The sequence below is a fragment of the Triturus cristatus genome, chromosome 3_1, assembly GCF_964204655.1.
Source record: "Triturus cristatus chromosome 3_1, aTriCri1.1, whole genome shotgun sequence".
NCBI classification, from domain to species: domain Eukaryota; kingdom Metazoa; phylum Chordata; class Amphibia; order Caudata; family Salamandridae; genus Triturus; species Triturus cristatus.
This window is the reverse complement of record NC_140583.1, coordinates 68,540,381-68,563,775: the sequence shown is the minus strand read 5'-3', so window position 1 is coordinate 68,563,775 and position 23,395 is coordinate 68,540,381. Positions and strand designations below refer to the sequence as shown.

The following is a 23,395-nucleotide window of genomic DNA, read 5'->3' as shown; positions in this document are numbered from 1 at the left end:
TCAGCACGCAAGAGGACGCCTACCCTCGTCAGGACCCCAAGGGTGAGGCGCAAAAAAGTGTCATCAGGGGGAAGAGAAGATTCAAGAGCCTACGAGCATACGACACCAGTAGGCGGAAGACTGAGGTTCTACCTTCAGGAGTGGCGGCGTATAACCACAGACAAGTGGATACGGAACATTGTGCAGTACAGATACTGCGTAGATTTGGAGAAAAGACCTCCAAACAGGAAACCAAAGGGAAGACTGAGATCGGCCCAAGAACTGGCAATACTCAGAGAAGAAACGTGGAAACTCCTACAAAAGGGAGCCATAGAGACAGTGCCGTTCAGAGAACGCAACAAAGGGGTCTACTCAAACTACTTCGTGGTTCCGAAGGTAGACGGAGACCTCAGACCCATACTAGACCTCCGTTACCTAAACAAGTTCATCAGAACGCAAAGGTTCAAAATGACTTCACTGCAGGAGGTTCTGCCACAGATAAGAGAAGGGGACTTCATGGTCACCGTGGACCTCAAGGATGCCTACCTTCACATCCCAATAAACAGAAGGCACAAGGGTCTTCTAAGATTCAACATCGAACAGGAACACTACCAGTTCACAACCCTGGCCTTCGGATTAAAATCAGCACCAAGGGTCTTTACAAAATGCCTGTCGGCGGTAGCGGCACACCTACGAAGGCAGGGAATACATATCTACCCCTACTTGGACGACTGGCTGGTCAAGGCAAACTCACGCGAAAAGTGCGAGAGGCACGCAAAACGCGTAACAGACACCCTTACGAATCTGGGATTCTCGATCCACTGGGGAAAATCATCGATGGAACCGGAACAGGTGAAGATTTTCCTGGGGGCAAAGCAACTCCCGCAACAGTACAGTAGTGCCCAGCGACAGGAGGACAGATGCTCTACTGAAGGAGGCGAAGCTCTACCAGAAGGGGCGAGCTCTGACAGTGAGGGCTGTGAGCAAGATGATGGGGATGATGGCGTCCTGTATCCAGCTGGTGCCGAATGTACGCCTGCACATGAGACCATTCCAGGAATGGCTACAACAGCAATGGTGCAGTGCAGGAGGAGATAACTTGGTGGAACAGAGACAACATAACAACAGGGAGGAGCCTGACACCACCAATCCCAACAGTGACCATTACCACGGACGCATCGCAGAAGGGATGGGGAGCGCACATGGACAACCTCAGAGTGAGGGGTCTATGGGCTCCAGCAGATGCGGTCCGCCATATCAACTACCTCGAGTTGAAAACAATCCTGCTAGCCCTGAAGGCATTCCAGAGACACCTGTTCAACCAGAGGGTGTTGGTCCAAACAGACAACACCACGGCGATGTTCTACATCAACAAACAAGGGGGGACACAGTCGTTCCCACTCTCATCCCTAGCTCAGGAGATTTGGAGATGGGCCATACCTCTCAGGATAGATCTACTGGCAATTCACCTACCGGGGAAGGACAATGTGGAGGCAGACTGGCTAAGCAGGCAGACCTCAGCATCACATGAGTGGGAGCTCAATGGCCAGGAAACGGAGAAACTCTTCCGGAGATGGGGGACTCCCACAATAGACCTATTTGCAACACGCCACAATGCAAAATGCCAAAGCTTCGCGTCCAGGCAACCAGATCAGCAATCCAAGGGAAATGCCCTATGGATAAGCTGGTCGAGGACATTTGCCTACGCCTTTCCACCGATACCCCTGTTGCACAGAGTCCTCGACAAGTGCAGAACCAGCAACATGACTCTGATCCTGGTGGCTCCGCAGTGGGCGAGGCAGACATGGTTCTCACAAATTCAAGAAATGGCGCAAGGCAACCCATACAGGTTCGAGAGGAGGAAGGACCTGCTCTCAATGCAAAACGGAGAGGTCCTGCACCCAGAGCCAGAGACCCTCAACCTGGCGGCATGGCTCCTGAAGACCTAGAGTTCGCACACCTAAGATTGCCGCCGAGCACGATGCGAGTGCTACGGGAGGCGAGGAAACCAACTACACGAAAATGCTACAGCGCAAAATGGAAGAGGTTCACTGTGTGGTGCCGGAAAAAGGGCCTGCAAAACAGAATGACAAGAGACTCAACAGTACTGAGGTACCTCACACACCTTCTAAAGAGTAACCTCTGCTCGAGCTCACTAAGGGTACACCTAGCGGCAATCGTGGCCTACACCAGAGGTGAAAAAGGTGGAAGTTTCTTCAGCTCGCAGGTGCTGAGGAGATTCATGGAAGGAGCCAAAAGGATGGCCCCCCCCGAAAAGGTTGCCGCCGCCGGCATGGAATCTGAATGTGGTCCTGACGGAGCTCATGAAGGCACCGTTTGAACCCATTCACAAGGCCACACTGCAGATGTTGACTATGAAAACGGCCTTTCTGGTGGCCATAACCTCACTACGCAGGGTGAGCGAGCTTCAAGCACTAACGCTGCAGGAACCCTACATTCAGATTCACAAGGATAGAATAGTCCTGAGAACGGACCCACACTTCATGCCCAAGGTGGTGTCGGCGTTCCACATGAATCAGAGTATTCAGATACCAAGTTTCTTCCAAAACCCGACTTCAAACGCAGAAAAGGCCCTGCACACCCTCGACGCAAGAAGAGCGGTGATGCACTACATTGAGAGAACCAAGGAACTCAGGAAGTCGAAACAGCTGTTTGTGTCCTTTGCTACTAGCTTCATGGGTAGGCCAGTGACTAAGGGCACCATCGCAAGGTGGATTGCCCTCACTATTCAATTCTGCCACAAACAGGCTGGACAGGAGCTAGCGGAGGGGCCGCAGGCTCACTCCACAAGGAAGAAAGGGGCCACCGTGGCCTTCCTGGCGAACACGCCCATCCAGGACATATGCCTCGCGGCAACTTGGGCATCTGTGCACACGTTCACGAAACACTATTGCGTGGACATTCAGATGAACAAGGAAGCACAGGTTGGACAGAAGGTGCTTCAGCACATTTTCAACGACCAACGCTCATCTACCACCCAGCCGCCACAGAATTAGGGAAACCGCTACAAAGTCTATGCACAGCATAGTGAATCCAGAAAGATTCACGCTGCAAAACGAATAGTTTCTTACCTGTCGGTGTAGTTTTGCAGCTTGAAGATCTTTCTGGATTCACTAGCGAACCCACCCACCTCCGCCAGGAAGATGAGGCTGGAGGAAGAGGGGGTAAAATGGAAAAGATCAAAGAAATGAAAACATACAGAAAAATGGACAAGAAGGATTAATCAATCGCCTAGGGTTAAAAAAAAAAAAAAAAAAAAAAAGGAAAGGAAAAAAGAACCCGAAGATGGCGCCCCAAAGGTGGGACTTCCGCTGGAAGCACGACGACGTCACGGGAGGTGCACCAAATGGTGGACGTCGACGCCCACCTGGGCTACAAAAAAAAAACAAAGAAAAGACTACGAATCCGGACCCAACCACAAGATCGCGGAATAATGCACAGCATAGTGAATCCAGAAAGATCTTCAAGCTGCAAAACTACACCGACAGGTAAGAAACTATTCGTTCTTATTGATGGGGGCCGGAGGGGGCCGAGGACCAGTTACATACTGAGGTGCTGAGGTCATCGACTGTGCTGTGGGAACAATGCGGGCTGGGTGTGGGCGGGGGTGGGAGGACCGTGCGGGACTTACTGTGAAATGACGAGTTGGCACCCTGGTGTGATATTGATACTGTTGTTTTGGTGGGGAGCTGTGCTGTCAATCTCATTTTATACTTACACTGCAGTGAGTTGTGTTTGTCTTGTTGTTGAAAATGCAAATAAAAAGAATATAAAAAAAAAGTCTGAAGGGAGAGTGGCAAGCAAATCACTGGCTTTCACATTCTTCTGTACAGATACTGGTATACAGGACCTCCTCATTGATCAGTTAAAAAATCGAACAAACTACTGGCTAGCTGAGGAGGGCTGGTATTTATTATTTTATCCTTATCCAAGCTTGGCCAGTGAAGTCTGGTTTGACAGTGTTAAGCTCCAATTTGAGACCTTTCCTGCTAGTCCCTCCAGAGACTGTTATAGGTTGGCTCTGGTGGGTTTGGTGGCCCATTTCATGGAGGATGTTGTTCACAGATGGGATGGAAAATGGGTTTAACTATATCAAATGTAAATGGACTGGATGTTTCTTCCACTCCCAGGTGCACCGTTTCTGGGCAAGGGGGCAGAAAATGTGTGAATGCATGTTAGTATGTCCATGTAATCTAGACTTGGAAATTGGGCCAATTCTGAGAGACAAAGCAGTTTTTTGTCGTTTGTGTTGCTTGTGCGTGGAAAGAGATTGATTCACCGCAGCTGAAGTATTCAGAACGTATTGACTTGATGTTTCACACTCTTTGCTAGTGAAAAATACTCTTCATCTGCATGGTATATTTAATTCTGCACTTGTCGTTCCACCAACACTTCTGCTCTGAACCAAAAGGGCCTCACCATGCACAGCAAGCTTGATTATGATCATTAATTCCAAAGATTACAGACTCTGGACATGGCACACATTCTCCTCCAGCTGAATGGTCCATTCCAGGCTGTTTCATATAACCTTTTCTGATTGTTGTTGTACTTCCGGCCTTTAACTAGGTTACTTCATTAACGACTGTGGCTTTTCTGTCCTGTACTTGCCCATTCTGTTGAGTGGATTGTCCTACAAAGGCCAAATCCACTAATTTAAGGTGCTGTTTTGTTACTACACATGCTAGCCTTCTTTAGAATGCGATGTGTATGCTGCTGCTCAAAACTTGTCAAAGTTGTTTCAACCTTCAAAATGCATAAATTGTGTTGTGAAGGTGGCAAACTGCGTTAGCATCTTGAATTTTAGAGAAATAATATTTGGTCTCCTTGGTTTGAGAAATGAGAGACTAGCAGGATGTTTATTGTTGGCTTATTGGTTTATCCCTCAGGAGTACATGCCACTTCCCCCAGAAGAGGCGGAAAATGGGGAGAACGCTGATAAAGAAGAGCCAAAGCTGCAGTTCAGCTACGTGGAGTGCTTACTGTACAGTTTCCACCAACTAGCCCGAAAACAGCCCAATTTCCTTACCGACAAAGTTGATGCAGAGAAATTAAAAGACTTTAAAATCAGGTATGGCTTGTCACATAATTGTTGTAAGGGCTGTTTTGACTATGCACAGTGCACCATGATTGAGTAAGTATTCCAGTGTCTTGTGTCTGTCCTTATGACTGCATTTGAATAGGGTTTTTCTGCCTCTGTGATGGAATCTGGTGTAGGACTTAAGAGCTCTGACGTGTACACCTGTGTATTGAAAGCAGTGTTTCTTCATTGTGGAGCAGGCACACCGGAAAGGACAAGCCAAGGAATGTAGTGCTTTGTACTTTTCTCTTTTACTGGATTCGTGAAAATAATTTGAGGTGCATTGGCCGAGCTAGGGTAAATGCTTGAATACCATTCTTAGGAAAAAAATGATTAGATTTTAGTGGAGAGAATTTGGAAGTGAAAGGCCTCGGCTCCAAGTGTAGTACTGGAACTGCTATCTCAATCTCAAAAAAATCACCAATTTTTCTTTTTTTTTTTCTCCGTGAAATTACTTTGTTTTTATTTCAAATATGTGATGTGGACTATGCCAAGGGGTTAGGATGGCTAAAAAAAATGCTCAGCATTGAGGATTAGGGTTGCAGTGCTATGACTAGGGATGATTTAAAAGAAATTGCCAAACCTGCATAATTCTGGTACAGAGGGAATTATGCTGTTTAAACTGTTCAAATTAACTCTGCCGGCGAAACTGAGAATCCGGCAGTTTTCATGGGCTTTGTGTGGACCTCCCTCACTACGAAATTGTAGTCTGGGAGAACCACGCACATTGAGCATTTCTGTTTTGTTGGCTGTTTTCTTACTTTTTTTTATCATCAATGGCTGGCAGAAGCTGATGTGTCAAATGAGAAAAAGAATTGTTCTTGTTTTGACAAGTCTTCCACTATGCTTTGGAATATGGTTTAAAACCCATGCCTTAGTTATGTACCTGGCTTTCTCTCATTTATGTGCACAGGGTCTAAGAATACTGTACATCTTGTGATAACAAGCACTTGATTTAGGCTAGTATGGGCGGGGCAGTGGATCATATGGCAGAGTTGCATCCAAGGATTTAGCAGTTATGAAAATAACGTGCTACTATCCTAGCTCCCAAATTATTTTTCTTCAGATTGTGTAAAGATAACAGAAGCATTTTTGATAATCTCTCTCATGGATCCAGCTGTGTTTAACTTGATGTTTAGAATGGTGTGTTATTGATTGGGTTTATTAAAATTATCCACTCCTAGATAGTGACTACAAATGTAACTCACTAAATGGCAAAAACTGTCTACTCCCCAAAGCATTGGACTCGACCTGGAGTCTCCAACCTTTTCTGTAATATAAGCTACTTAAGTTCAATAAGCTACTAATATTAGTATTTTAATTGAGACCGCATTAGACAAGAATACATTAGTGGCCACTCAGTGCAAGATTATCAGCAGGGGTCCCCTCAGTGCATCAAGCAGGATTGCCGGCAATAATGTAAACATGGCTTTATAAATGAGGAGTAATACCTAACACCCATAGTTTCAATGCCCCTGGCACCAGTCTAATAATATGAGTAACTCACCCCCCCCCCCCTGTTGCAGGATTTAGCACACAAATATCAGCTTTAAATAGATTTCAAAATTAAACCATTTTCCTCCAAACGGCATCAGTTCTGAAATATACAATTTGTTCTTGGATACATGCTGGCCAATTTTAATATAGGTGTAATAGTTCAACTAAGTAAAAGCTTCTAATTTAGTAGGGTGGGCTGCACAGACGAGAGCTACCAGTAGCTCACAAGCTACTCGTTGGAGAAGCCTGAACTAGTCCCATAACAACATTTGGTGTTCCTTTGATCATTTCAGTGTAGTTGTTTTCCTCTGGATTCACAAAATGGGGTTTATTGAATAGGATTTCCCTGGTCTGCGTTCTATTTTAGTTGCCTGTATGCTGAAGGTGTGTTTCAGAAGATGATTGAGAATGGTGCAAACACTTAATGTGTCAATTTCCTGATTTAATGGATCACTTTCTTCTAGAGTTGGCACTTTCTCAGGTGGCGGTTGGTGTCTTTTGAAAGTGGTGGGTGTATTTTCACTAAATGATGTGATATTTTCATTAAGTAGATGCCTTGGGAGCTACTTCCTGTGAGAAAATGTTGAACAAATGAGCCAATCTCGTGCATTCTGCAGCACACCTTTTACATGCTTTGGCTCCAAATCCAGAAGTTCTCCAGGGACACTTATGAAATATTGGAACATATGCACGGCGACTCCCCTCCAGATTATTGGGGATTCATTCTCTCTTTGACAGCTTGGAAACAATTGCATTAGTTATTATGAGTTTAAAAACTGTATGAAAATGGCTATCCTCTCAAAATGTCATTGCACATTTCTCTCACCATTTAAATATACTATTGAAATGTTTCTCTCCTGCTTTCCGAACTAGACGCTATGTCATGTTAGGGCTGATAATCTGTTTGGGAGGGGTAGATTTCAGAAGACTAAAAGCAGCTCACAGATCTCATAATCTCGGCTACAGCCAGCAGAGGTAGGAAGATTGTACATGTGCTCACTACATGGTTACTACTCAGGTTACAGAGACCATTCAGGTTCAAGCAGTAGACCCATTACTCCAGTTTTAGGGTATATAAATCAGAAGAGATAGTCATTAAGTGCTGCATCAATATATAGAGACCACCACACAAGTTGGTAAATAACACTGAAAATAGTTAGTGCTCTCTGCAATTGAGGAAAACTTTTAAGAAAACTTATGAACTCGGCAAGATTCATCTCCAACTCTTCTGATTGGAAGTGTAATTTCTCCAAAGTATCAGATTATCATTTCAGTAAATCTGCACTTTCCTCCGAACCTTGGAACACTAAACACTAATTTTATACCCCAAACTCAACTAATTTGATTACAAAATGCTTTCTGGCTGCTAAAACCTTTTCTGTAAATAACACTCCTTGGGTATCCATGGGAAATTCTTTGCTGCGTGGAAGTTCTGCCTTTCTACAATGCACCACTCACTACTCCTTATTGGCCATTCTAGTCCTCTCCTCCCTAACACCACTTCCCAGATGGCACATTCTAGCGCTGCCCTCCCTGTACCTTGGTCAGCTGTCTCTCTGATGCCTACACTCCCTCTGCAGCCGTCCCCACCTGCCGTTATTCACTTCCTTCAATGGGTATATTTGTAAAGCGTGGCGTTCACTCCAAGGAGCATCTAGGTGCTAGCGGAAAAGACATGGGGAGATCTGTGGTAAGGGAAGGATGAGGCTAACACTTGGAATGAGTGTCAGATGAGAGAGAGCACAGTATTATCTGGGGCAGCAAAGATCCATGTTTTTTGCAGTATTTTTTTAACATGGGTTCAGATTGTGCAAGTCTCAGTTGGGAGGGCAGGGTATTCTAGGCTTTTATTCCCAGTAAAGCCATTGCCTCTTTTCTCCCACCCCCTCTCTCGATTTCAGACGAAAGGTAGGGGATGTAAAAGAGTTTCCAGAAGATGACTGCAAGAGGCGTTGAGTGCTATAGGGACTGATTCTGGACCTTAGATATTTCGGTCCCATTGCCCTGGAGGCCTTGTAGATGATTATTAAAATCTTCAAAAGAATCCTTTTATGAATTAGTAGCCAGTTTAGGGTTTTGAGTACTGCTGCTGAAGAACCCTTAGGTAGCTTGAGTACTAACCTAACTGCCGCGTTCTGGACCACCTGTAGTCTTTTCAGAAGTCTTATTCGCTCCTACCTACAGGCTGTTGCAGTAGTCAAGACGGGACAGGATTAGTGCTATGGTAACTGTCTTCCTAACGTTCCTAGGAAGTAGATCGAGGAGTTTTCTCAAGATCTTTATTGCGTGGAAGCACACACCTGCAAGAGCTTGCTTGTGGAAAGATAGTGTGGGATCGAAATTGATCCCTAAATTCCTCAGTGTTTACTGTGTTTGGAGGTGGAGCCGTATTTGATGGCCACCATTGTTTTCGCTTTAAGTGATCACATTTTCCAAACAGCATGATTTCCGTTTTTTTGCTGTTACATTTAAGATGGTTGAGTTTCATCCAGTCCATGACTGCAGTTAGACAGTGATGAAATTTCTCTTCAGCCACTGTGGAATTCTTCTCTAGGGTAAGAATTAGCTGTGTATCGTCCGCGTATGAAATGGATTCGATGACTAAAGTGTCCATCAAGGTAAGCAGCTGTGTCATATAAAGATTGCATAAAGTCAGGCTTCGGGACCAGCCCTGAGGGACCCCTGATGACAGCTGTCTTCCTGTGGATTTGTAACTACCAAGTGTTACTATGTTACACTTGTTCTCTAGAAAAGATGATAGCCAGGCGAGCGCCTTTTTGGTAATGCCACTATTTGGCAGCCTATCTCTCAGATCTTGGCAGCCTATCTCTCCGATCTTGAGAGACCGTATCAAAAGCGGCGAAGTCCAACACAATCAGTACCGCATCCTTGCCCTGATCTACGGCAAACTTTAGGGTTTCAGTTGTGTGAAGCAGCACTGATTCTGTTGAGTGGCCAGGTCTAAAACCAGTCATTTTTTGCCAGCACCTCCTTACTGTGCCCCACACTTTGACTCAATCCTTTTAACAGACTTCTCTGTGTCCGTTTGTCCCTTTCTCACAGTGCACCCAGCACACCTTTTGCTGTTTCCAGCCATGTCCCAGTGTCTTCAGCCGTTTTTCATAATGCCCTATTCACTTCACATGAAAACAACACTAGCCTCTTATGGTCGCATACCTCCCCTCCAACTTTTCTCCTGTCTGTCACGTCCATCTGCTCCCCGCTCTCACTACTCTTGTTGCATACCTCTGCATTCTGAGCATCTGTCATTAGTGTACATTTGAATATGCAATTGAAAATGAGCCTACTTCTTTGTGAATACTAGTGATTGCATTTGGGATAACAAATATACAAAAGGTATCCACTGCTTGTTGCAATTACTGTAATAGGAATACTATCTCATAAAATGTAACCTCTCATGCAGTTTGTGAAACAGAACAGCAACAAAAGCTGTCTGAATTGTGGTGAGAGTAGGATGAATAGTGAGGAATACTATGTGTACATAATTTGAGGGGGGGGGGGATATACTATGTACATGGTAAATTGCAGGACAAGCACTGCCTTTTTCGGAATGGGCCCCTTCACTGAGCATGCATACAACAAGGGGCAGCACACTGGTTTACAGTTCGAAAGTGCCCTTGCAGTTTGCTGGGTGAGGGAGGTGCTTGAGCACGAAGAGGCGGGTGAAGAGTGACAAGCTGTTAAATGATTGCATTATTTTTCACAGGGGTCATCACAAGCCTTTCTTTTCTGCTATTATTCACGCTGCACTTTTTTCCCCCTAGGGAAATTTTGTTCTCGAACCTAAAAACAAAACTGCACACACAGGACACATTAGTTAGAATCCGTTCTGGACAGGCATCTGCTATCTTCATTTATACAGCAATCGGTCGGTTCACTTGTCATTGTTTTATAGTATTTTTGATCTGCTCACTATATTTCGATCACCAAAACTTCAAGCTCCGGTCATTTCCATATGATGTGTGAAAACATACCTGACAAGACACTAGCATTGTTTTCTGTAAGATCCCCTGTACAACACTGAAATAAATATTTCAAAACGCTGAGTGCACTCCCTCTCAGCCTCTATCTGAGCTGGGCTGCGCGGCTCCTTTGCACGCATGGGCGTGCGCTTTGAAAATGCAGCAGCACCCAGGGAAGGACGGAGCTTGAAGCAGAAACCCCAGGATCACTTTTAATCTGTGTACATCTCGGTTTCACTACAATACCTATACATGGTGTATGGGGCTTCTTGGTTGATTGTGGTATTCGTTCCTTATAGAAATAAAGCATAATGTTGGCAATTCAAGTAAGCAGGAGCCCAGTTGCTGCAAACATCAGTTTTCTGTCCGGTAATGCTCAACATATGTACTCCATCTTTGTTTTGAGGGAGGCGTTGTGAACGCGACAATCATAGCTTTATATACATAATGCGTTGCATAAAAAAACTCTTAACTTTCATATATCTAGCTATCTATCTTTATCTATATTTATGTATCTTTTATCTTTAATCTATCTTTTACCTAGCTATTTGTATTTCATCAACATGCTGCACAGCACCCACACTACTCTACAACATAGCTTAAAGACATTTGCAAAGCCTATAGCTCTGGCTTAACTGTTATAAGGTCCCAAAAGCTAGACCTTTTGGCTATGCCAATGCTTTTTTCACTTCTGCCCTCCAAAATGGTCAGTTGCATGTGTAGATATTTATAGAGCAGCGGTAATATGTTATTTCTTATTTTTGCATGTGGTTTGATTAATGTCTGTTGTCCCCAGGTTACAGTATTTTGCTCGTGGCCTCCAAGTGTATATCAGACAGCTGCGCCTTGCCCTACAAGGAAAAACAGGCGACGCATTGAAAACGGAAGAGGTAAGAACTCTGGCGGCTGCTGTGAACTGCTGCTGGGTGTGTGTTTTTCACAGCTCTTAACCAACAATCTGGACTTAAATACGTTCTGGAGATTTTATATCTTTATAAATTAATGTAGTGCTTTCTCTTTTATCGCCCTCTCCTGTCTTCGTACATTTTAACTCTATATGTGCTAAGAATATAGCTTAAACCATGTCCCATTGAGATTCTGAAGTGAATGGTGGGCTTTTACAGATGGGGGAGCATTATTCGATTTAATTATATATGTGATTACATGCAGCATCCTAGGTTACAGTCTAAGTTACTGAAAGAAGGGTGACCGTGACTTTCTTTGCCATCATTCACTTTCGACAAATCACTTAACCATTTTTTCCTAGAAGTGGTTATCTTGTTGCTGAACTAGAAAGTGCTACTCAAAGCAGTCACCCACCTTTGTCCAGTAGCTTGCCCTCTCAGGTTGCTGGTTTGAAAATACCCTGCTTTTCACCTAAATATCTGGACTCTGCTTTGTGGTTGTCCATTTTCTGGTACAGATACCTGCGTTTGACTTGACACTAGGAGCATACAACCAATTTGTGCTGTAATAGCATTGCAGAGTGTTTTGTTAATAGGAGGAAAAGATGGACCTGTGTAAAGGAGATGCTTAAATATATAGGGCACCCATTTTGGCAGACTTGTAAAATATTTTGTCCCTAGCTTTTTTTCCCCTCTTCCTTTACATCAAGATACCACTTAAATAACTTGCTTCTGAAGCGGTTTGCAGTGTTCACAAAACAAATCTGATCACTCTGGATAAGTATTATGTTAACTGAAAGGGGTTTGCTCTTTCTGCCCCCTTCTCCTAGGCTTCTATTAAAACACTTAGGCTTCAGAACCTCTGGGCATGGCTACAAAAAAGTCACTTTCTTTCATCACTTTTTTATTAGTACCTATAATATGCCAACGTTTGGCCTCATCTAGATTACCTAGATGGCGGCTGAGAGGGTTGTTTCTGTAAAATGGGCTGAAGAATAAGTCACTTGTATTCTTTGTCCTCAAAACGTGGTGAAAGTGTCTTCAACATTGATAAGGACCTTTCAGTCCCTAATGGCAAATTCCGACATCCTCTCTACTGCTCTTCAATTGTTGTTCAGACTTGGTGTCAAAATTGAAAAATGAATTCTATGTCTCTGGCATCCCTAGACACTTCTCCTTTCTTCTATCCTCATTAACCTTCCCCATTTTTGTAGTGATTTGAATGTATTTTTTCTTATGTCCACTACTGTTGTGGACAGGAATCTGGTGTCTATCAAATCGGACTCTGCTCAGATCGCTGTTTCATGAGAACTATTAGTTATTAGTATGGCATTGGAGATCATCACTCTTATGCTTACTGATAAACGAAATATCTCTCTGGTGTTCAGTGGTCTGTATAGACTCAAAGACGACCTACCATTTTTGAAACAGATGACCAGTCCATGGGCAATTATTTGCCTATATGTATTCTCCTATTCCCTTTGAAAATAAAGTAATGTTCAGCCAATTGTGGACACTTTCTTTTTCTGGAAGATAACACATCTGCACAGCATTGCTACAGCATTAGGCACTGAATGGAGACTGTTCTGATGGTTGCTTTAAACAACCTCCATATGACACTGTACAAAACCGCATGACCATCTTATGCAACCCTCTATCATTTTAGGTGTTAGGGATTTTGCCTTCGCCTAGCTTTATTCTTTTCATGATGGCTACACTTTACTCCATTTTTTGATTTTATGTTCATGATTCACTCCCTCTCATCTCTTATGTTTGCCTCAGCTTTCTCTTCTGCTAATGATGAAGGCCCTCAATTAATTGGTTTGAGTGGTGTTACTGCCAGTCTACTTTCAGTTGTGTTGAACATTAGCCATCACCTGGATGAATGTGCACTTCCTAAAACTAAACATTGACAAAATCGAGTTCTTCATCCTAAGGAAAACTTCCACATTGAGCTAGGCCATCAAGTGTCTGAACGCCAGCAAAGTCCAGTCCTAATCTGGAGTTGGTTTTCCACCATTGAAATTCTCAAACACCAGGTTGGCTAGCTGACTGCAGGCCTCTTGTTCTTTGATCTGCTATACCTTGTCTTTCTGGTATTGCTTACAAAACAAGTCCTAGTCAGATGCTGTGAGAAAGTGCCCATCCTGGGACGAGGTGCCAAGCCTCCTCCCCCAGGATGGGCTTGGTGAGCTTCCCCAGGCCACTTGCTGCTTTCAGTAACTGGTCCCCACTGGTTTGAAGGGCACCAGAATTCCTTGGTGTTGTTTTCTTGGAGACCGCCGCTGTTCTCTAGAGTTCTGGTCTTTTTCAAAGGCAGGCAGTCCTACCAGAGGTCATGGAGGTCCATTGCTGCAGGGCAGGGTCTTTGAAGCTGTAGACAGTCCTTTTTAGGTCGGCAGGAACTAGTTTGAGGGTGTAAGGGAACCACCTAAAATACTAGATTTAGGTGCTTTTTAAGGGAGTGACGGGTAGGGTCAATGGGCACCTTACCTGGGGTGTCTAAACCCTCAATGATGCCACCCTTCTGTGGGAGGGAGACATAATCCTATCCCTGATGGGAAGAGTTCCACCATCTTCAAGATGGCCAGGACTGAAAGATGTGCTCCATCTCGCCTCCTGCACCTTGTGGGTGGAGTTGGCAGAGGTGGGCACACTTCCTATTCTTCGTGGTTTTCCTGCCCAAAGTGGGGGTCTAAACCGGGGGCTGCCATCTGCTGCTAGCAGCAGAGGCTGGGAGTCTCATTACAAAGGTAGCAGAGATTTGAAGCTTCCCTCTGGAACACTGTACCCATCCTGGGGGAGGTGCGACGCCTTCGCTCAGGATGTGCTTTTGTTTCTGGTCCCAGGGAGCAGGGGCTCTCAACCCAGGGGTCCAGAAACATATCTGGTGGTGGAAGGCTGATTAAAGCCAGTCTGTCATCACACCAGCGTTGGTTGTTTTTCAGGGGACACCTCTGGATTGCCCTGTGAGTATGTTTAAGCAAATCCCAACTGGCATCCGTGTGAGTTTGAGAGTAATAGTTTGGTACTAAACACTCCTTTGTTCAGAGAAGTCATCGTTGTGCTGTGAAACTCGAGTTTTAAAGTTTCCAGCCCATGTACTCTCCATGGCTTCCCTGACACAATATTCGGGAATATACCTAAATATTTTAGGGGCATATCTGCTCATGCAAAAATGCCCACACCTGTGATAGTGCCCCCTGCCTTAGGATTGTTAGGCCTGCTAGAGGGGTGACTTACCTATACCTTAGTGAGTGCTGGTTGGCATGGCACACAGGCAGTGTGCCATGTTGACTTGGTTGTTTTTGTCTGCTCCAGGTTATGTGTGCATGCTGCAGTGGCAGTCTGCATGACCTAGGGAACCCTCTTCAGTCCCAATGCCCGAGGTATATACCCAGGTATCATTTACTTGGGGCTTACATGGGGCCGCAAGGGCGAATTGTGGAACAGTTTTTCCTTTTTTCGTGTTCTCTTCAGACCACCCCTCCTAGAGGTGTCTTGGCTGGCAGTGCAACATTCCTCCTGCTTAGCTAGTTTCCCACCTGTGAAACAATGTCATCACTTTGTTCTAGGAAAGGAGCACTGGCACTGAGGTCTGGTTAGCAGGCCTCAGTGCACTGTCTGAGTCGGAAACCTGCATTCAACAGCTGAAAAGGGGGCAAAAAGTGTTGGGGGGGGCGTGTAGGCTACTGCAACAAAAGTCCAGTTTTCTACACATACGAGATTGCCGGTCATGTCCCCAATCCCCACTGTGACCTCACTCAGTCGTTAGAAGGGAACTACAATATTTATTTGTTTTGGTTAATCAATAGCTCACACTTGGCAAGTAGTTACATAGACCACAGTACACACATTTACTAAACACTATTATGTTGATTGTTTTAGAAAAAAGAATTTAGTGAAGTAAAACATCTGAAAGAAACAGTAATAGATTCCTCACCTTAGAATTACCCCTGGGCATTAGACTGGATTCGCAAAGTTTTTTTCGTCAGCAGTACCACTTCGCGTCGGAAGGTGGCATCGGTCGACCCCGCATTTAGCGTCGTGGTCCCCGGGATGATGTTGCGGTTGCTACATTGACGCCGCCCTCACGCGTTTACGTCCGTTCTTTTTCCGCGCCTGCTAGCTTAGATCCGGAGAGAGCGGTACCTCCTGTCACTTTTTGACTGACTTGTTTCTCAACTTTTGTCAAATCCGTTTTTTGAGTCCATCTACTCCTGGTGCTCTCGGGATGCCTGGATTCAAAGCCTGCTGTTCCTGTAACTGACTGATGTCAGTAACGGACCCGCACCGCGTGTGCCTCTATCGCCTGGAGCACCACCATGGCCCAGAAGTCTTTGCGGGAGCTGTCTCGAAAGCTACACGAGGTCGCGGAAGAGGTCGAGGGACCGGTCGCGGAGCCAGCACCATTCTTCGTCTAAATCTTCGCATTCGGGGGTCGGGTAAGTCAAAGCACAAGAAGTCGTCGAAGAAGCATTGTCACTCTTCGACTTCTCCCCGTCTGTCAGCCGACCCAACGAGGTATGCGGGTGGTGCCCCTCCCATGGCTCCGCGTGCAGAACCCACTGGGTCGACTTCAGGTTTCCCTCCATTTCTGGGACCCAGTGCGACCCCTGCCTAGCTTCAGGGTTTCTACGAAGCGATGCATGCCATCTTCGGGCAGCCCGCTTCTGATGTTGTGCCTTCTGACCCCGTGGACTCGGATGGGCGCCCTGGGTTTTCGTCAGCTTGGGCCTCAGCGCCGCACGGTCCCCTTGGATCCAGGCCTGAATCGGGATGGGCGCCGGTCGACCTGGTTATGCCTCTCCCTGCGTCGATTCCACCAGCACCATGTCCGCAACCGACTTCAGCTGTGTCCCCCCGACATCTACCCCGGACTCCACCTCGAGGTAGACACTGAGTCGGACCGGTGTCGTCGGACGCCGACTGGTACTTTTGTGCCCCTGTTCTAACATGGCTCTTTGAGACCAGATTGGCAGCCAGAGGAGGGTGAGGAGGACTGGAAGGGGTCTGGGGACCCTTTAACTGACCAGTTGACTTCTGAGCAGGACTGGATAGAGGAATTGGGGGAAGCCAGTGGTCTGGATACCTCACCAGACCATGGCATGTTGTCTCCTCCTCCCGTGGCTACAGAGGAGGGAGCGTCGTACTCGGTGGTGTTGTGTAGGGTGGCCGAGGCTCTCCACCTTGAGCTACCTATGGTGGCAGTCAGGACTAACCTCCTGACAGAAGTCCTTCAACCGGCAGCAAGCTCTTCAGAGCCCCTGCTGCCGTTTAATGAAGCCCTCACTGACATACTTTTGGGTACCTGGTCCAGGCCCAACACAGGGGCTCCTGTGGACAGGATGATTGCCCGACGCCACCGCCCGGCCCCGGGTGACCCCACTTTCCTCTCCCAACACCCCACCCCTGAGAGCTTGGTGGACCAAGCCTCTACTTCCAAAGGCACATTCCTTAACTCGCCACCAATAGGGAATCCAAAAAGCTGGACCACCTTGAGAAGAAAATGTTTTCTTCTACCAGCTTGGAACTGCGGTTGGTAAAGACTGCATGTCTGTTGGGCCCTTACACCCACTCTGTGTGGGATACGGTAGCGCAGGTGCTGTCTCAGTGCCCGGAGGAGGCCCGGGCCGTGCTCTCCCGTGCAGTTGCCGAGGGGAGAGACGCAGCGAAGTTTACCATCCGCTGTGGACTAGATCCCGCCGAAGCACTAGGTAGTACGATTTCCACGTCAGTAGACCTTCGATGCTACACCTGGTTGCGGTCGACTGGTTTTTCCATGGAGTTCAATCCACTCTTATGGACATGCCTTTTGATGGCAGTCGCCTTTTCGGCGACAAGGCAGACAACGTGCTGGAGCGCTTTAAGGACTCTCAGGCTACAGCCAGGTCCTTGGGCCTCTCCACCACCCGCCCTGCGCAGTCTGCCATTCGTGGCTACGGAAGGGGTGTCCCGCCACATCCCACCCAGGGCCACAGGCCGGCGCAAGCTGTGCAGCCTCTGCGTGGCCGGAGACGTGGGAACCAGCGTCGTGATTCTGTGGGCCAGCCGGCGGGCCAGTTCACCACTGCCCTCTCTGCAGCAGCCTCCAAACCCTCCTAGTCCTGCCTTTCAGTGCCACCAAACGCCAGTGGGCAGCAGGATTCGCCAACACCTCCCCGCTGGCGCACCATCAGGTCGTACAGGTGGGTTTTGCAAATAGTCTAAAGGGGCTACTCTCTCCCCTTCAAGACTACCCCTCCATCCATGCCACCTCAGTACCATCGCATGTCTGAGGATCATCAGGCCCTTCTCCGACAGGAATTTTCAGCACTCTTGGCCAAGGGAACCATCAAGTGCGTTCATGCGCCAGAAGTAGGTCGTGGTTGCTATTCCCACTACTTTCTGGTGCCCAAGAAGGACAAAGGCCTGCATTCTATCTTGGATCTCGGGTACGTCAACCGCTTCCTCCAGAAGGAGAAGTTCAAAATGTTGACGCTCGCTCAGGTCTAGTCTGCCCTCGACCCTGGAGACTGGATGGTAGCGTTGGACTTGCTGAAGGCTTACTTTCACATCCCCAGCTTGCCGGCCTACCGGTGTTGCCCACAGTTCACTGTAGGCCACGAGCACTTTCAGTTTACCATGCTCCACTTTGGCCTTACCAGCGCCTCTTGGGTGTTCACGAAAGTGATGACAGTGGTCGCAGCTCATCTGCGCAGATCAGGGTTTCCAGGCTTCCTCTATCTCGACAAATGGCTGTTGAAGGCGGCCTCGCCCCAGGCTGTCGTCTCCCACCTCTAGACTATGGCAGACCTACATTCGCTGGGGTTTCCATCAACGTGCCGAATTCACACCTAACCACCTCCCAGAAGCTCCTCTTCATCAGAGCGGTACTGGACACAACGCAGTTTTGGGTTTATCCTCCCGAACAGGGATATTCGGACTACGATTCTGCTCTTTCTGCCCATATCCCGAAGTTCGGTCAGAATGACCCTCCGACTACTGGGCCTGATGTCCTCCTGCATCCTGCTGGTGGACCATGCCAGAAGGCATATGTGGGCTCTTCAGTGGGACCTGAAGTTCCAATGGGAACAACATCAGGGGAATCTGTCAGTTTGCAACCAGTCCTAGGATGCTTTTTCCAGTCCAGGGAGGACCTGGCTTGGCAGTTCGGGCTGGATTGTTCCCATGAGGCACAGGGTCAAGACTGATTTGCATATGGCCAGGTCTAAACTGGGGTGGCATGGTGAGCAAAAAATTGATGGATTTAACCCAGATCTCTTGACTGGAGGTGAATGTTTTGATTTTTTTCTGCATTTCCTCCCATCAATTGTGTGTCTTTTGTTATCTGTCAGTTTGCGTCCAGATCGTGGAGGGCACTGCACACCAATTGCAGTAGTGGCTGCTAACGAACCAGGACTGGGCGGACAGCAGATCCTTCTCCCTTCCTCAACCAGAGTTCACAGTGGTGACCGACTCATCACTTCTGGGATGGGGCGGCCACATGGGGGAGGCGGTGATCAGAGGCCTCTGGCCTCCGGCGGAGTCCGGGCTTCACATCAACCTTCTGGAGCTTCAGGCGATTCGTCTTGCACTCGAGGCATTCCTTTCCTCTGTCCGGGGAAGAGTAGTGCAGGTGTTTACGGACAACACCACTGCCATGTGGTACTGCAACAAACAAGGCGGAGTGGGGTCGTGGACCCTATGTCATGAAGCCCTCTGCCTCTGGACATAGCTGGAACATCAGGGCATATCCCTGGTGGTTCAACACCTGACAGGTTCCCTGAACGCCAGTGCGGACACTCAGCCACAGGTGCATGATGGATCACGAATAGCCTTAGTTAGATCCATTCGCAGCTGAAGAGAAAGCACAATGTCAGCAGTTCTGTGCATTAGATTTTCCTATGTAACGCTTTTCGTCACAAGTGGAGTTGCGGTCTTCTATATGCCTTTCCGCCTATACCACTTCGACCAGTCGTTTGACCTGCCTCCCGAATTCTGCGATGTTGTCTTGGCAGCTAGGCGTCCCTAACTAAGACGGTATACGCCTGTCGATGGAACAAATTTGTGGCATGGTGCACAGCAAAGGCTGTGGATCCCCTTTCCGCCCCTCTTTCTAAGGTTCTCTTGTTCCTCCTTTCTTTGGCCCAGCAAGACTCTGCTCTGGGCACTCTAAAGGGCTACCTCTCGGCCATTTCAGCCTTTCTTAGGCTTCCTGATCAGCCTTCTCTTTTCAAGTCCCCTGTTGTAAATAGATTCCTTAATGGCATTACTCATCTTTATCCTCCTGTTCCCTTCGTAATGCCTCAGTGCGACTTGAACTTGGTTCTAACCTATCTTATGTACGCTTCCTCTGAGCCACTACATAACTGTCCTCTCGGGCATCTCACTTTAAAAACTTCCTTTCTGGTGGCCATCACATCTGTGCGCAGGTTGAGGGAGCTACAAGCTCTTTCTTCCAAGCCCTCCCTTTCTATCTGTCCATCCAGACAAAGTCGTCCTACGAACTATACCTTCCTTTCTTCGTAAGGTGGTTACTTCTTTCCACATTGACCAAACCATCCCTTTGCCCACCTTCTTTCCTCATCTTTCAAAAGAAGAAGAGAGGTTCCACCATCTGGATCCAAAACGTGTGCCTTCCTTCTACTTGGATCGCACCAAACAATTCCGGGTAACCTACCAGCTCTTTGTTGGTTACGTGGGCGCTAAGAAAGCTCGGGCCGTGCACAAACAGACAACCTCCATGTGGGTAGTTCTGTGCATTAAAGCCTGCTATTCTTTAGCAAAGAATGAGCCTCCAGTGGGACTGCGCGCCCATTCCACCAGGGCGACGGCAGCTACCACTGCACTAGAACGAGGAGTCCCCCTAAATAACATCTGTCAGGCAGCTAAGTGGGCATTGTTGCACACGTTCACCAAACACTACTGCCTGGACAGCCAAGTCTGGAGAGATGGCTTTTTTGGCCATTCTGTTCTCCAGGACTTTCTGGTGTGAACTTATTTGCAGACCCACCTCCGGGGTTGGTATTGCTGGGGTATCTAGTATAAGGTAAGGAATATATAACTGTTTCTTTCAGATGAACAAGTTACATACCTTCGGTAACAATATATCTGTAAGAAACATAGGTCATATATAGATTCCTCACGCCCCACCCATGCTCCCTGTTCTGTAAACTGACTTCTAGGGTTAAGGACATCCTTTCAGGGCCCTAGTTTTGTGCACATGTGGTCCGTGTCTTGCATGGCTCTGCGTTTTTGGCGTGGAAAGTCGTGTACAGAACGGATGTCAGCGCAGCGTCTATGCAGCTACTGCGACGTCGTCACGGCGCTGCCGCCGAGCGCGGAGTCGTCCGACGCCACCTTCCGATGCGCAGGGGTACTGCTGACGAAAAAACTTTCCAGATCCATTCTGACGTCTGGGGGGTAATTCTAAGGTAAGGAATCTATAACTAACCTGTTTCTTACAGATATATCGTTACCGAAGGTAAGTAACTTGTTCATCCACAGCCCCACCATAGTGAGTATGGCTGTACTGCTTTACATACAGTTCATGCACAGCATGTGAAACGACAGTAGGCGCACATGGAAGACTAATGTCGTAGCTCACTTAAGGCATAGAATTGTAGTTTGTTTTTCTGAAGATTCAAGTGGCCACCCCTCCCCAGGTGTCATGAAAAACATTAATTAGATGTATATAACAACGATTTTATCAATCGAACCTAAACACAAATACCAACACTGCAAGTTGAAATCTACCTTGGTAGATTGCATTGCAAGTTTCAGGATAACGTGATCTTGAGCCATGCCGAAGTCTTCCAAATCAGTTGCAATGTTATTTCTTGTAATGATGAACATATGATATTATTTCTATGTCCTTATGTTCAGTAAGTAATGCAAATGGTCTTTTTAATCAATATTCATATGCTAGCAAACTACTTTTACACTGGTACCTTCAAAGATAAATTAAACAAATATTAGTGCCACAATGAGGGTTCAAAGTCAGTACCCATGTTTGTTAGTGACACTGTCTTTCTTTTCTCCACAGAACAAAATCAAAGTAGTGGCCCTGAAGATCACGAATAACATTAATGTCCTCATTAAGGTCAGCTTTTTTGGCTTTGAGTTTTCAGTTGTGCTAGTACTTTTCATTAATGCCTCATTGCGGACAATTGGTAGTGGTCATATATGTGATGGGGAGCAAATTAAGGTCCATGTTCATTCTTGAAATATCTCTTTCCAGCAAATCATTTTTCAAGTCATTTCACAGTTGGAAGGGGGGCTTCACAGGGCTCCTCAATAGAACCCTGTTAAGACATTCAGGTGCTACATGACACAATCTGAACAAAACATTAAGAAGTAATCTGTTCTGTATTTGTGACTGCCAAAACTGGTGCAAACGTTGGTGCGAATATCACACCATTCAGTGAAAAGGATAGCAGTGCGATTGTCTCATGTGGCCAGCCTTTAATTCATAGACTGATGCGATTCTTGTGTGTGGCAAATGTGTACATATTTATAGCTACCCTCTGTTTCTTAAATATTTGAGTTCTCTGCGGAAGATTGGGCTCAAGTTGAAAACCTAGCCGGAATGATTGTGGAAAGATCCTGAGATGTACAGGGCACGCTGCATAGACGGTGAAATAGATCTTGTAAAAAAAGTTCACTGATATGAAAATATTAGATCATGAGTTGCTGGCATTCCAAAGTTGGGGCCTCACACTGGAGACCAATCCATCTCTCAGTATGTTGATTGCCAAGTTAATAGCGGTACATGTTGATGAACACAGTCCTGCTAGATCTAGTCTGTTGGTGGACTGTATTCTCTTAAAGCAAGATAGATGGGGGTAAAAGGTGTGGGGTAGAGGGAGATCTCATTGGGCGAGGGAGGGAGGGGCGGAGAGATCTGTGCTTGGTTGGCTGTAAGGGTGTTAAGCGTCCGACATGTAGGAATCGCTCACCATTTGCTGGGTTTGAGGGAGCAGGGGGACATCTACAGGTGTGTGATAGATTGCTCCAGTTCATGTGATGGGTGGGTTGGGGACTGGGCAAAGCTGTACTAAGGTGCTGCTGGTAGTCAATGTGGTGGGAAAAGGTAATCTGCATTTACCTAAGGAAGTTTGACTTTTATGTAGGTAAATATCAAAACTGTCCAGATTTTCCTCTGTTAAATGAGTGAGCTTTGATGTGCACAATATAGTCGGTTCTTCTGGTGTACAAAGTAGATCCCACCATTTTTTGAAGGGGATCCCAACATCTCTATAAGTTATAGATATTTGGGAGAGAAGTTAAATTGGGTGGATAGGCAGAGATGCTCAGGACTATGATGTTCAGGTATAATTTTAGATGAGTCTTAAACATATTCCGTATGATTTTTTTGGATATTGAATCTCTAAGACCAAAACTTGCGCTCAATATCCCCTGGTGGCGATGCATTTCCATCATAGTATATATTTGAGAAGACCAAATTTATAGTCCCGCTGTAGTCCAATAAGTATTATGTATTGACCAGAAATGGGTTTGGGCAAGAGAAGGTTTAACTTTGCTGTGAAGGGTGAATGCCAAATTCTTTCCCAGATTAAGTCCGGAGATGTTGGGGTCTGGGATTTGGGGGATCTGTACATCCCATGTATTTCTTCATTTGTTTTGTCAGATGATCATGTAATGGCTCACAAATTTTGTAAAGTCTTGACGCAGTGTGGTCATGTTCTTCATGTTCTTTAAATTTACGGAGCATGGTGGGTTGATCCGGGGTGTGGGGAAAGGCTGTTTCCCAAAGAGCAAAATTTAGTTTAAGGAACTTCTAGAAATCCCTGTTGTGTAGGGCAAAGTTAGCTGTGTGGGTGGGAAAGGGCATAGGTTTATCAGGAGAGCCTAGATCTTTAATAAGAGTGATACTCTTGTTAGCCTAGGAGACCCAGAGGGGGCTTTGGTACAACAAACATACCAAAATT

The 23,395-nt window shown here is 46.4% G+C and overlaps 1 protein-coding gene across 1 annotated transcript in view; it reads left to right on the top strand.

Moving 5' to 3' along the window:
- The window catches only part of API5 (apoptosis inhibitor 5), a 111,036-nt gene that overhangs the window by 47,541 nt on the left and 40,100 nt on the right, over positions 1 to 23,395 (top strand). Inside the window, exons 9-11 of the mRNA XM_085643466.1 lie at positions 4,887 to 5,068; positions 11,354 to 11,447; positions 21,490 to 21,546. Coding sequence (XP_085499592.1) covers positions 4,887 to 5,068; positions 11,354 to 11,447; positions 21,490 to 21,546 — 333 coding nt within the window. The remainder of the gene's footprint in view (positions 1 to 4,886; positions 5,069 to 11,353; positions 11,448 to 21,489; positions 21,547 to 23,395) is intronic.